The following is a 13669-nucleotide window of genomic DNA, read 5'->3' on the forward strand; positions in this document are numbered from 1 at the left end:
CGAAAATACATTTTGGTCCAAAAATAGCAAAAACGACGACTTTATTCAGCATTGTCTTCTCTTCCTTCCTTCTCTGAAGGTGAGTAAATGATTACATAATTTTCATTTTTGGGTGAACTATCCCTTTAAGAGCACCGCAAAAAAATAAATAAATAAATTGTCGGTGTCCTGGATTTTAATCAGGCATGTGAAGAGTTCCACTGACCTCCATGCACTTTCTATGCTTTGAAATGAACTCCGCTGAACACCCGCTCGTATGCATGTCTAATGCTACAGTTTTGTATTCACAGCCCATTGATTATTTCCCCCCTATTACTTTGCATGTCAGAAGCAGTTTAGTACTGGTGTTCAGTACAGGTTTGCAAAAGGCTAAATTTACCCCGGCTGCTCGCTGAATATGAAAGCAGAGGGATTTCACCTTGATAGGTATTTCGTTTCATCAGACAGGTTCGGCTGTAGCTTGACAGAGATGGATAATTATGGCATGCCTTAAGGGCACTACATAGGACTCACTTTCAGACTATATATGAAAGACATTCCAAGGCAGCATACTACATAATGCATTGATAATTCAGATACTTTAGACCTAACACCATCAAGAGACACCATGCAGCATTTGATGTTTACTACTCTTTCCATGTGGACAGCGTAGAACAGAGAGAAGGATTGTATTCAGCAGGGATTTACTAATCAACAAGCCATCTTTTCGATCTGCAGTTCCATTAAGTTTTAATATTCTCAGGTTGCTTGTTATTTGTTAGAGTCACTGACGAGTGACTTGCAATATTTTTTCCCTTATGGCAAAATAGCACTTAAAAGACAGCTACGGACTGTGTGCAGCAAACAAATTATTCAATTTTCACACCTCAGTTGTATTAAAACTGCAATTAACACTGGTATTCTTCCTATTCACCAGATAATTCAAATATGCAAAAACACTGCAGCGTTGTCTGTATGGGCCCATTACACTTGCTTCCACACACAGAAAGCAAAAAAACACAAACCAGTCAAATTAATTTAGCAGCAAATATTAGATTAAACTGCTTACTGCACATACTGTGACAGCAAGCTTCGAATGTGAGCCACTACCTCGGGGTTGCTGCAAAAAACAAACAATCTATTTACATTCACTTTCTATATAAATTATTTATATTAAGCAAACTATTAGCATAAAGTAGCACACCTTAAAGGAGTCATGACCCACAATTTTCACTTTTCCACGAGAATCAATGTATGTTATGATTGCCTAACGATTATACACTGGCCGGGAAGCCGATATTTAAAAGTGAAGCGTTTGTTTACCTCAGGGTTTGTAAAATAGCCCATGTGCACGCGCACTCAAATACGAGATTTTGATTTCTTCCCCGTCTTGACGTCAAGACGGGGCAGGATATACCATATATGGACACCGCAGCAGGAAGCTCGCCCTTCCCCTCTCCCCCTTATATTCAGTCGAGAAAGACGCTGGAACTAGACGCTAGTGCACACGTGAGTTGCTCTGTGGTTGACTGCCAGAATCAACATGTAAATGTGTTTTCTCTACCAAGAACGGACCTAGCTATCAGAGACCAGTGGATTAAATTCATTTTTAATGACGCGGTTCCTTCAACCCTTCCACTGGTTTATCGTTACGTGTTTGTGCGAAACATTGTACGCCGAAATCCTTCACAAATTTGGGGCAATATCAGGCGAAGTTGGCATCGAAGCTCGGGAAAAGCGCCATTCCAACAAAACTGCCTGCAATTGAAATGGGAAGACTGTGTTTTTATTGCTCTACTGTGTGTAACAAACAGCATAACTGCTAATGCGGCTATTGTATGCTATTGCGTCTGTCACTAGACAAATAAACGAAAGACTGGAGGTGAAGTAATTATTTATGTTCCCTGTAAACGGACTGCAAAAACGGACTTTTGACTGCATTATAATGATTTCTTAATTCAGAATATGATCAAGATTGCGTAGGTTGATGTGTTCGGGGAATTTGCCAGTTAATAGTAACATTTAAAGCCCCTTAAATGAACGAAATAACTCGTAAAAAGATTTGTTCATTTTGATGATCGAGTTTGAACAAGAGAGTCTGGCGTTGCCGGATTGGGTCTTTTTTCCGCTACATATTAAGGCCGGTTTACGGTGGGTTTTAGGTGGGTTTTCGCCTGGAAGGCTTTATAGAGATCTGCCATCCTACTGAACGAAGTTAAACTGAGAGAGCGTGGTGTTCACAGACACCAGAATGAACGACTTCACAGTAACGTTCATCAGGCAGTAATGCGGTACGTTCAGTTCAGTCCAAAACATGAACGAGTTCATGAATTATCGTTCAATGAACGCGTCCAGGCACAACTCTGGCGGGAGTATTAGCTTCGAGGTATGGGGAATGGCTGCTAACGTACTTTGCAAAAAACAAATGACTGAGATCATCATGAATTCGGTTATTGTTTATTTATTGCCTAACGCTTACATGAGGCCCCGTCTAGTTTGTGTGTGTGTGTGCTCACGTCTTATATTTGTGTGTGTGTGCTGTGCTCACGTCTCATATGAATAACTTTATGTGCGTAGATAGTTCATATACATGTATGTGTGACTAGTACTTAGTATATATGCAAGCGTGTTTCATATGTGTGCGTGAATGAAGTTTGATTTAAGCCCTAAACGGCGCCTCATACTTATACACTGGCCGGGAAGCCGGTCGCGTTCATTCACAACTTGCGCCATGATGTCAGTTTGTAATGATATGCTAAAGCGTTACCTGCGGTGTCAACCCCCCTCCTTCCTGCAACCAATCAACGTGCCCCTCATTTGCATTATTATAATGACCGTCCACGACAGCCAAAATATCGCATCAGATCTCGCGAGACAGTAATGCCTTCAGAAATAAGGGTCTGAGGAGTTCTGTGTTTATTTTTTTTTCCACTTTTCTTTTTTAGAAGGGCCTGAAAGACTATAATACAGCAGTAGGTATCCAAGGTAATACGAGGGTATGACTCCTTTAATTATTCTTGTAATGTGAACATCTTTGGAACAACAGAAATTCAATTTGGTCAGAGCTAAATTTTTGAGATTTTACAAGAAAATACTATTTCAGCTTTTCCACTTCAAATTTTAATGTGTTAATTTCCATTTTATTGTTATTATTTGTGAAATGCAGTTTCTGAGAGAAAATTTTAGAAATTTTCAAAATACCAAATTTTATTGTTAGCAACATGATTTGTCATTCTTTTTAAAAATGTATTGATGCTAACTGAATACTTTTTTTGCAAGTATAACTGTATATGTATTTTATGTATCATATATAGATGCTATTTTAGCAAAACCTCAACAATGTTAGCCAGCTAGTTGCCATTGCCTTTTTAATTTTAATTTAATTCAGCAGAACATGCAACAACACTGTTTAATACATTGCAGAAAATCCTTCCAATTTACCAATTTTACTTTTTAAAGGTGAAGTCATGTATCACTAATGTCACCAAACAGAACTGCAAAACTAATTTACAATAAATAATAATAAGTCAGTGAAGTCAGTGTTATGATGTCAAACCCAATTAGGCCTTTCAAAGAAGCGCATTGCAATTCTATTTGATGCTACTGATGGCTCAGAAATGACACAATCATTATGGTTTTTGAAAACATATAGAGGCATTAATGAGACTTCTATTAGAAATAATTCTCTACAATCTCCTCTACTAGTGTTAGACTATGTGGTTTAGAACTGTGAGTTTGGTGCGATTAATATTTTGTGTTCACCTAGCCTTTATAAAGATCAGAAGAAATGAAGGAGGATTATTTGAAAAGCACTTAAGAGATAAAGGGAAACCTCATTCTGGCCTTTAGATGTAATGACACTGCTGTCGTCACTCCAGACTGACTTCATTTTGCTAATCATTCCTGTGGTTAATGAGGCCGTGACATTTGATTGGAGGTTGACCTTTGGGCTGAAATATAATTCGACATGCATGGATGTATGTAAGTTTCCATTCAGGGGAGTCGTAAAATTGTTCTTGCTTGTATATTACTCACCATGACTCTAATTTTATGGGAGTCTTTATTGTTAATATCTTTCGCAGCTAATGTAATCTATGGCGTGCTAATGTGCAAAACTTGTGAAGATGAATAACTTCACAGTACTGCAGATCTGTAGTGTAGAATTAGGGGGGTTTTCTGCAAATCGCCAACGTGTCGTTTTTAGGGGTCATGCTGTCAGTCTTTTAATATGTCTTGCACTGAACCATGCCTTTGGTAAACTTAATTGTGCGTTAAACTTTTGCCTACTTTGAACAGTATAATAGATCTCAGTGCACCGCAAACACAGATAGTGTCAAGCCAATTTGTAGAAAGTGTCAAGACGCTTCCCCTTTTGCACAGATTTATGGAGCACAATAGTTGATCTACCCAGAGGACTTCACACTGAATGGATGACTAGCCTAATGCTGTGCAATACCAAACACAGAGGACAGATTGCAGCCTAATGGCAAACATGAGAGCTAATGCCAATCATCATCCTTCTAGGACAGAGAATAGAATAATCTCCCCAGAATTCACAAATACTGACGGATACTGAGGTTGCCATATGTAGGCTACTCTGTCATGCAGTACCAAGGCCTAGATTATGCAATGGAGCCAAAGATGATAAATGTAACTGCAAAAGTACATTAAAACCATCTTGCTGCCTCTGTGCCTAGTCAGTTAATGACTAAACAAGCAACATTTTGCGTATGAAAACTGGTTTCAGGCTTCTGGGGCTCCAGAACATCAAGAAATATTTAGAGATGATTACGATGCGTATTTCTATGTAGAAACTGAGCATTGAAAAAATGCAGTATATTGCATACCGTATTTTTCGGACTATAAGTCGCACCTGAGTATAAGTCGCATCAGTCCAAAAATACGTCATGATGAGGAAAAAACACATATAAGTCGCACTGGACTATAAGTCGCATTCATTTAGAACCAAGTACCAAGAGAAACCATTACCGTCTACAGCCGCGAGAGGGCGCTCTATGCTGCTCAGTGTAGACTACATCTCTGGCAGCATATAGCGCCCTCTCGCAGCTGTAGACGGTAATGTTTTCTCTTGGTTCATTTCTCTCGGTTCATGTCAAATTAATTTTGATAAATAAGTCGCACCTGACTATAAGTCGTAGGACCAGTCAAACTATGAAAAAAAGTGTGACTTATAGTCCGGAAAATACAGTAATATCAGAAACAGCAAATGATGCAGAAAGGAAACTATGCTGCCTTTAAAACTGGCCAGATGAAATCAACTGGCCATTTAGAATTTAAATGATAATAGCCTTTTAAATTCCAGTTAAATTCCTAAATTTGAATCTAAAATTGTCATTCAAATTTAAGTGTTAACAGGAATTGTAACTGAAAGTAGATTCAAATTATTTCTAATGGATCATGTAACAATGACGACTGGAGTAATGGCTGCTAAAAGTCAGGTTTCTGTTAATTTAATTAAATAAATGCAGCCTAGATTTATAAGAGACTTATTTCAAAGTCAATGTATTCTTCTGCCTGCTTAAGAAACTTTTAGCCGCAAAAAGCAAATGTGACTCTCCACTTTCACAAAACTTTCAAAATAGCCTATTAATTTTCTACACCAGCAAATTGTTATTTTCTCTATATTTGCTTATTTTCCATAATTATACAGCAGCTGAGGTTTTTCACAGCCAAATTTTCACCAAAAAAAGCTAGCAAAATGCATGCTCTTGGCCTTTTGACAATTCAACCACCTTCTTTCCTGTAAATTGCCGAGCAGTTGTGTGCCAATTACAGCTTCGTGAGCATTTTCCACCCTCGGTTTTTCAAAGAACCCACACAGTGTTTTTGATGCACTGCATTGTGGCTTGAGACCCAAAGACCTCTGCGTCATTTTCATGAATGACCTTAAACAGGCCCCTAAAAATATCTCTGTTATGCTGCCTCTGAATTAAAAAACACATGATCAAACATAAGCTGATTAAATATCTTACACGGATTAAAAGGCAAAAGCTAAATGAAGAAAAATTATTTCCTACCTGGTGTCTCCCCAAAAGGTTTCGGTGGTTTGGCAGTCACTCGGGAGTTGCTTGGCTGTGTGGTGCTGTGTCTCTTAGGATGTGCAGTTGTAATTACCGCATACGTCCTTTGGGGGCTCCGTGTGGTAGTGCTAGTGACGGTAACTGTGGTGGTGGAAGGGGCTAAAGAGGTGGCGGTGGGATTCGGGGTCACTTTCGCCTCCTCCTCAAGCCCCTCGTCAGCCCCTGTAGGGCCCCAGTCAATAAATCCTGCCACTGTGGTGGTCCTCCCCTCCAGGGAGTCAAAGCCGTCCCCTTTCAGCTGCCTTCGTAAGCGAGATAAATGCAGATTTAAATCAGATTTACTCTCCTCTGGTAATGCAACTGACTTCCCTTTGTCAGAGGGGCACTCTGCGCAAAGTTTTTGTTTTTGGAGTGACCTATGGTTTTTCCGCCCCCACAATTTGGTGCCCCACAGCTCCCCGTGATTGCCTAGTGATGGCAAGACACCCAGAGTCCTCAAGTGCTGGCCGGTGAGCATGTCCCGAGTGGGCAGAGGGTGCAGCTGCCGGCGGGGCACTGATCTGGGCAGTAGTTTGAGGGTGAGCCCTTTGCCTGCTGGTGTACACAGAGACAGATCCACTGTGAGATGGACAAGGATGAAGAGGATCCACATTCTACATCCCAGCATTCTTCCTGGTCTCCAAGCAACCATGGAACTGAAGAGCAGAGAAAAAGAGAGATGCAAATCAGCTGCATTGGAGAATCTTAATCAGTGCGTCTTTTATACATCACAGAGAGAGTATGCATGCTCGGCAAAATTTATACAACTTCTTTACCTTAAAGAGTGTCTTATTAGATATTTCAAGGACTTACTACAGTAGATTGGGCACTCTTTGTAATGTCCTTATTTCTAACACCATTTTCCAGTCTAGTGATTTTTGCTCTAGGCTTCGTTCTGCTCTGTGACTCACTAATTTCTCATAAATTGAACTCTTATATTAATTAGATGTGTGATTCCCCTTTAACAGCTAGATGCTAAAAGCACACTTCAATGTTGTTTTCAAAGACATTTACTTTCAAAGTCCTAGCCCACTCTTCAATTACTTTGCTTTGTAAACAAACGTTCCTCTGGCTGAATTGGTTTCATGGTGCTAGCAACGTAAAAATCAGGTTTACACGCACTAATAAAATATATTGCTTGAATGCACTGCAAACTGCTTTGGATAAAAGTGGGCTAAATGTCTATAAAATAATTGTATGTATAAAAACTCATTTATATTATATTGTGAACATTTTCTGAAATTGAGTAAAAAGTCAAAATTCAGATTGAAATCTATTAATATGTATTATATAAAACTACCCATAAACTATATCCAGATATTTTGTTCCTTCATATTACCTTGCTTTTTGTCTTTTGGAAGCAGAATGAAATACAGTAGTCAACAGTGGATCCAAAAAAGTTAATCAAAGTTGTCCTAAGACAAGAACACATTTTGATTTTAGGACTTTGATGAAAGGTTTTGATCCACTTCAAATGTTGACTAATGATGACTTATGATCAAATTTGGTGGTTTAAAATTTTTTTTTATAATATCACATTTCATTATTATGACAGCCCTAAAAAAGCATTTTGTAAAAAAAAATGTTCCTAGACACCCAAGCACCCCCTTGTGGTCCCCTGGGGGTCCCTGAAACCACTTTGAAGAGCTCTAAAACTCCTCAGACCACAAAATGTCCAACTTCCACTGTGATGGCTTCTTTTAGCTGAACTACTTCTTGAGGGGTGCGGTTTTTTCAATTCCAGAACCTCAAACACATTGAAATGAGCTGTCACACTCAAATCTAGAAGCCAAGAATCTGTATTGATCCAGAAAGAAAGAGAGTTAATCAAGGCATATCTGTAATCTTTTCTGTCCTTCGATAATATTGGTCACGGTCAAAGGCTAATATAGAGGGATTAAAGAGCCCACACATGGCCACACATACTATCAATGGCCTTCCTGTTGCTGTGAGTTTAGAGATGGCAATTTTATAGAGTAATCTGTCCCACTGGTGAACCGTCATGTCTGAAGTCCAACACAAACTAAAATATGAGTCATACTTAAAAATTATATACTAAAAAGGTTTATAAAGCCAAGAACTGAAAGAATATAAATTCCCTTTCCATTTAGTTATACTTAACAGCTTGTTCAGAATGCTGCTTCATATGTTCTCGATTCCTCAGGCACACTATGAGAGGGCCCTTGCTCTCCATTTTCCTCTCTTCTAGCTTCTCTTTACATTTCTCTCTCACTTTCCATTTGAAAAAAAAAAAAACATACTTGTGGGATCTGGTCTGACTGAACTGGGTCAGGACCTTGGGTTGGCCACTCATCTGAGAGATTTTACCTCACTAATAAGGTCCTTCAGTCCCATTGGGCTGGGCCCCGGGGGGCCTGACTCACACTCCCTGTGCTAATGTGTTCCATTAGAAAGTAATTCCTGTCAGGATCATTGTATTTACTTAAGGAGACGTATTGGAACCAATGTTGTGCAATTAATGATCATTCATCCGCTGGCTGTTGATGAAATTAGGTGGCTACATTGTGAATTCAAGGAGGCTGCTGTGATATTAATGAGGGCTAAATTAAGGGTAGCACAAGACAGGGTGTGAATGAGAGTGAGAAACATTGAGGACAGCTTTGCATGAACAACCCCTCCCTGCTCTTTACTTTTTAACGCATCAGCTACGATTCGGGTCACTTCAGTATGATGCAGCCCATTTAGATTCTGCATTGTAATTCAACACGTCGGCCACAAAGCAAAGGTCTTGTTTATATTTAGATTTTTAAAATAACCGATTTGAATTCACAGACTACAAACAGACACTTTCAGGTTCAAAATGAGCTTTTTTGCCACTCAAGCCAATTAAGATGACATAGGCAAACCACTTCCGATTACTTGCCATTCATATGAATGTTCTCTAAATGGTGACATTTCATCAACTAGTGACTGATTTAATTGCATTATGAATATGAACATATCCTGTCTTACAGTTCAATCCACGTAATGTTAAAGTTCTTAATGAAGATACTGGCCAACTGGCGAATTACAATATTTTCTTTTGTTTATTCAACGGATTTGCATTCTGTATATCTGCGAGACACTGAAAATGAGTAAATAAATTCAAAAACAAATAAAAATAAATAAAGAAATGCTATAAATTAAAACTACAAGGGACAAAGACAGGAATAAAGTAGATGAATAAAGAAGATTTTCCTTTTGAATATTCATTAGGCTAATGTTCACTATTTTTGCAAGCTTGCAGATTTGTGCTTAGTTGCTTAGATTTACCAGCAGCACAAATATACAGTAGACTCAGTGGGAATATAGAATTTATTTTCTCATCCATATTCATGATAATGGGAGGAAATATATTTTTATTTAATAAATCAAAGGCGCTAAAAGAACACGTTTCCTGACACAAGCAAGTTAAAAGTAGCAGCTCGGGTGTTCCTAAAATGTTAAATGGAAAATATGCTATCTGAAAAAGCATGAAAGAAAATGATAAGACCATCTCCTTTTTCCATCTCGCTCATATCCGCTCTGTTAAAAGTAAAGGTAATAACACCGAATTAACTGATCAGGAGTTTCACCAAAGTCCTTTAAGGTCATCTTCGTAACACATCAGACAGCTACTTCTAGTCACATGCTGCAAAATACATGCTGGATACCTTTAATGATATTCAGCACAAGTTTACTCACAGCCCCATCATTTTCAACTGTTTGTAACAGTATTTCAACATCTTAAAATATATTATTTTATTAAGAGGCATGAGATATAAAGATTGTTGAATAATATACTGTATACTAAATGAAGTTTACAAACTGGCAAATAGTTTAAGCACAAACCAAACAGAATTGCATGTTTGCCTCTGTCTTACCTTCATTTGATTTATTGTATGTGATTTGGCCTTTCTATGTAAAATTGTCTGCTATTGTAGTAAATTTCAGTGTCATTCAATACTACGTTCTTAACCCATATACATCTTTAATTTGTTAGTCACTGTAGTTTCTCCAGTTTAAATTTTAGTGAATGGCTAGGCTTCTCCTCCTTGCAGAATCGGAAACTATAGAAGCACCTTTTTTCCCCATAGTGCTAAAACTAAAGGTTACAGACACTTCTTATTTGATAATGCAATGAATTATGGGGAAAAAAACACAATAAAAGGGGTGTATTAACCAATACACAGAGAAGAGAGCACATTCTTTTGACCACTTGAACTTTCTCTTCTTTTTTTCTTTCTCTCTTCTTCTCCGTTCTAACACTTGAATTTAATATGTAGCTCAGTCTGTTCTGATTAGTGTTGCAGGATGGGACAGGTCTTATTTGACTCCACCCATTAACTGCCCCTCTCAGGACTAGATGTCAGTACTAACACATCACAATGTACAACAAATAATACTGACAAAGCTATATAAATATTACATAATTCCACAGGGTAATATTTTACTGATCCAACACTAAACATTAACATTAAAGGAACAGCTCACCGAACATTTTGCTTAAACTTTACTCACCATCAGGCCATCTAAGAAGTAGATGAATTCGTTTCTTCATTAAACAATTTTCAAGCAAAATTTCATCCTTATGATAATATTCTTCAGCATGATTTGAAATGACCCAAAGAGCATCTTGAGCTCTAGCACATCTGACTGTCTGATCAATGTTAAACTTGATTAGCAACCAAGTAATAGTGCAGAATCTTAAATATCTCTGTTCCTTTTGCACTACAGTTTACGATGGAATATCAAATAATAATGGTCTAAATACACATGCAAGCCCAGTATATATCCAGAGGGATTAGGGTAAGCACCAGGTTACTATTAATGAGATGGGAGGTTTTGGTAGATGAGCATATGGCTGGTGGAAAATTCAGGAACATCCAGTACTAGTTACTCAGCTATCTTCACATCCGATAAGTGAATTTCTTCACACAAGATAATCAAGTGTCGTGATCTTATTTGTTCCATTACTAATCATCACACACATACTCTCTAGACACAAGACGAAACTAAAAAAAAAACAGACCAGAATGATTTCTGACGGCAAGCCAAATGCTCACTGACATATGACTCATGGGCCGATTTTTCAGTTGAATTACACTTCAGAGAAGTGTTGCAAATAAATATGGATTCCATGCCTGCATTTTGGATAAGCGGGTAGCTTATATCTGAGTCAGTCTGATCCTCATACAGCCGACTGAGTCCTTGGATCAGTCACTTGGTTTATCCTAAGCAGAGTGAAAATAATGAAAATGTAATTGGACAGGTAGAATTATCTGTATTTACAAATATTCCATACTAATCTATTTTATAAGGTAACTTGCCTGTTGTAATTGTGGAATCAAAAGGGCTAACTTATTACCAATAAGATACCATAAGATATCCTGTATGTATAAAATACATAGGCTTAATAAAACATCCACGTATTGCTGATTTTTTCAAAGGCAACTGAATTAATAATCATAGGTATTTGTATGTAAAATATACATTTTGCATGATGGTGAATGAATAACTCAAAAACAGTCCCATAGCAACACTCTAATTTAGCTGTAAATGATGGAGAAATGGCAAATTATTAGTCCAGATGGGACTAATCAGGGCTCTAATTAAGCCATTAAGTGGTTAATAACGTTATTTTATCGTTCCATTTAATATTTGAAATTTGCTGTCAACCAATCATGAATTCCAGCATTACGGCATATGCAAATGTGACGCTGAAGCCAAGGAGTAAAATGGTCCGCTCAGCTGTGAACTCATCACAGGCAAGTCTCAATGGCCATGCACCGCCTTCAGGGCCGGATTAAGTCCAAATTGGGCCTGATTTCTCTGCGTTGGTGCATGTGCATTTGACACTCAAGCGCCAGCATGCTTAGCCTTTCCTGCCCAACTGAGGACCGCAACTCTCCTTTGATTATTCCCAACTTTGAGAAGCTCCGCTCACGGGGACATTGGACATCATCATGCACAGATAGATGCGCTAACCAATTTCGACATTTGGAAACGTCTGAGAAAGATTCAACAATGACAAAAGCTTGTATAAGCTCTGCAGATTCGTTCACAGTCAACATGAGTATGCATGAATGCAGCAAACTATAAGCTAATTTTGACTGATTAATAATCAGTTAAAAGGTTTAAAAAGTCATTTATTTATTTTCAGTAAATTATCAAAATATTTAAAAATTTGTTTTGGAGAGAAACTAATAACTGTTTTTATAATGTTTGTAAACATTTTGTTTTAGCCTACAGGCATTTAAGCCTTCATTATTTCGGAAAGTAATAGGGCTAATAAAATGCGATGTGAGTGGCGACTTAATATATACATTTTTTTTAACAATGCAGCAAACATTTTTAAATATCTTAAAAATACTTTGATGTCTTTAGAGTGTTGATAGATTTTTTTTTTTTTAAGTAGCTTACATTTGGCCAAAACTCTAGAGAAGATGATGCTGTATTGGCTGTGACTGAGCGTTAGATCTCTATTTTTTCCTTTTCCTTTTGAGTAAAGAAAATGCTATACTTAATTATTATTATATTATTATTATTATTATTAGGCAAATATAGGCAAAGAATATTGTTTTTTTAAAATAATGTTATTAACTGGTATTTCTTTCACCCGAACCAGTTTCGGAACGGTAATAATATCAGAGGAATGCAGAATAGAAACGTTAAAATATCGATTCTGCTCAGAGTGAACCGATTGAATTTTTTTTTTTCGTTTTCAAAGTAGACTGAAAGTAATTATTATTAAACCTTGCATAAAAGCATAAAATATAAGCAGAGAATGTTTCTCATTCCAAATATACATTAACAAGTGAATATCAATACTAATTAGACCACACTGTAAAACATACCATCATTGAACACAACTGCCCTCATCTTTCATATATGGTTTATAAATGAACTGGAAGGATTTCACATTTCATATTTAGAGACTAGCAGTAATGAACAGGCATTGGTCCATTAGCACATGAGCATATAAGAGCACTGCATCAGAATATGCTTCCTGCTGGATCACTGTGATGTAAAAGGATGTTTCACAAGCTCTGATCTACATGCTATCATGTGTGTGTGTGTGTGTGTGTGTGTGTGTGTGTGTGTGTTTCAACCACTGGAGAGCTCAGCTGTGTGTGTGTGTGTGTGTGTGTGTGTGTGTGTGTGTGTGTGTGTGTGTGTGTGTGTGTGTGTGTGTGTGTGTGTGTGTGTGTGTGTGTGTGTGTTGTGACTGTGGGGGAGATATCTCCAACAGCCTTGCACTGACATTTCATATCCCTGCCACAAAGATGACAGAACATGACTCCCTCTTCACACATACGCCCTCTCAACACAAATACACATACATACACACACACACACACACACACACACATACAATGCCTCAGAGAGAGAGACAGAAAGACAACTAAAAGACAAAAGGCTTGTAATGATTATAAGATTTCAGCATGCCAATCTACAGTATGTCAGTGAAATTTCACAACTCTCAATAACACAGCAAAAATTAAATGCAATTGAATAATAATAATAATAATAATAATAATAATAACAATCCATCATCTGTTGTTAAGAAATGAAATAAAATATAATAAAATATAAAATAAATTAAATTAAATGAAAAAGACACATTAAAA

The 13669-nt window shown here is 37.5% G+C and overlaps 1 protein-coding gene across 1 annotated transcript in view; it reads right to left on the reverse strand.

The window, feature by feature from the left end:
• Positions 1 to 13669, reverse strand: part of ajap1 (adherens junctions associated protein 1) — a 49775-nt gene that overhangs the window by 21511 nt on the left and 14595 nt on the right. Inside the window, exon 2 of the mRNA XM_059503772.1 lies at positions 6018 to 6715. Within this exon, the coding sequence (XP_059359755.1) occupies positions 6018 to 6715 (698 nt within the window). The remainder of the gene's footprint in view (positions 1 to 6017; positions 6716 to 13669) is intronic.

This window comes from Carassius carassius, chromosome 21, assembly GCF_963082965.1.
Source record: "Carassius carassius chromosome 21, fCarCar2.1, whole genome shotgun sequence".
NCBI lineage: Eukaryota > Metazoa > Chordata > Actinopteri > Cypriniformes > Cyprinidae > Carassius > Carassius carassius.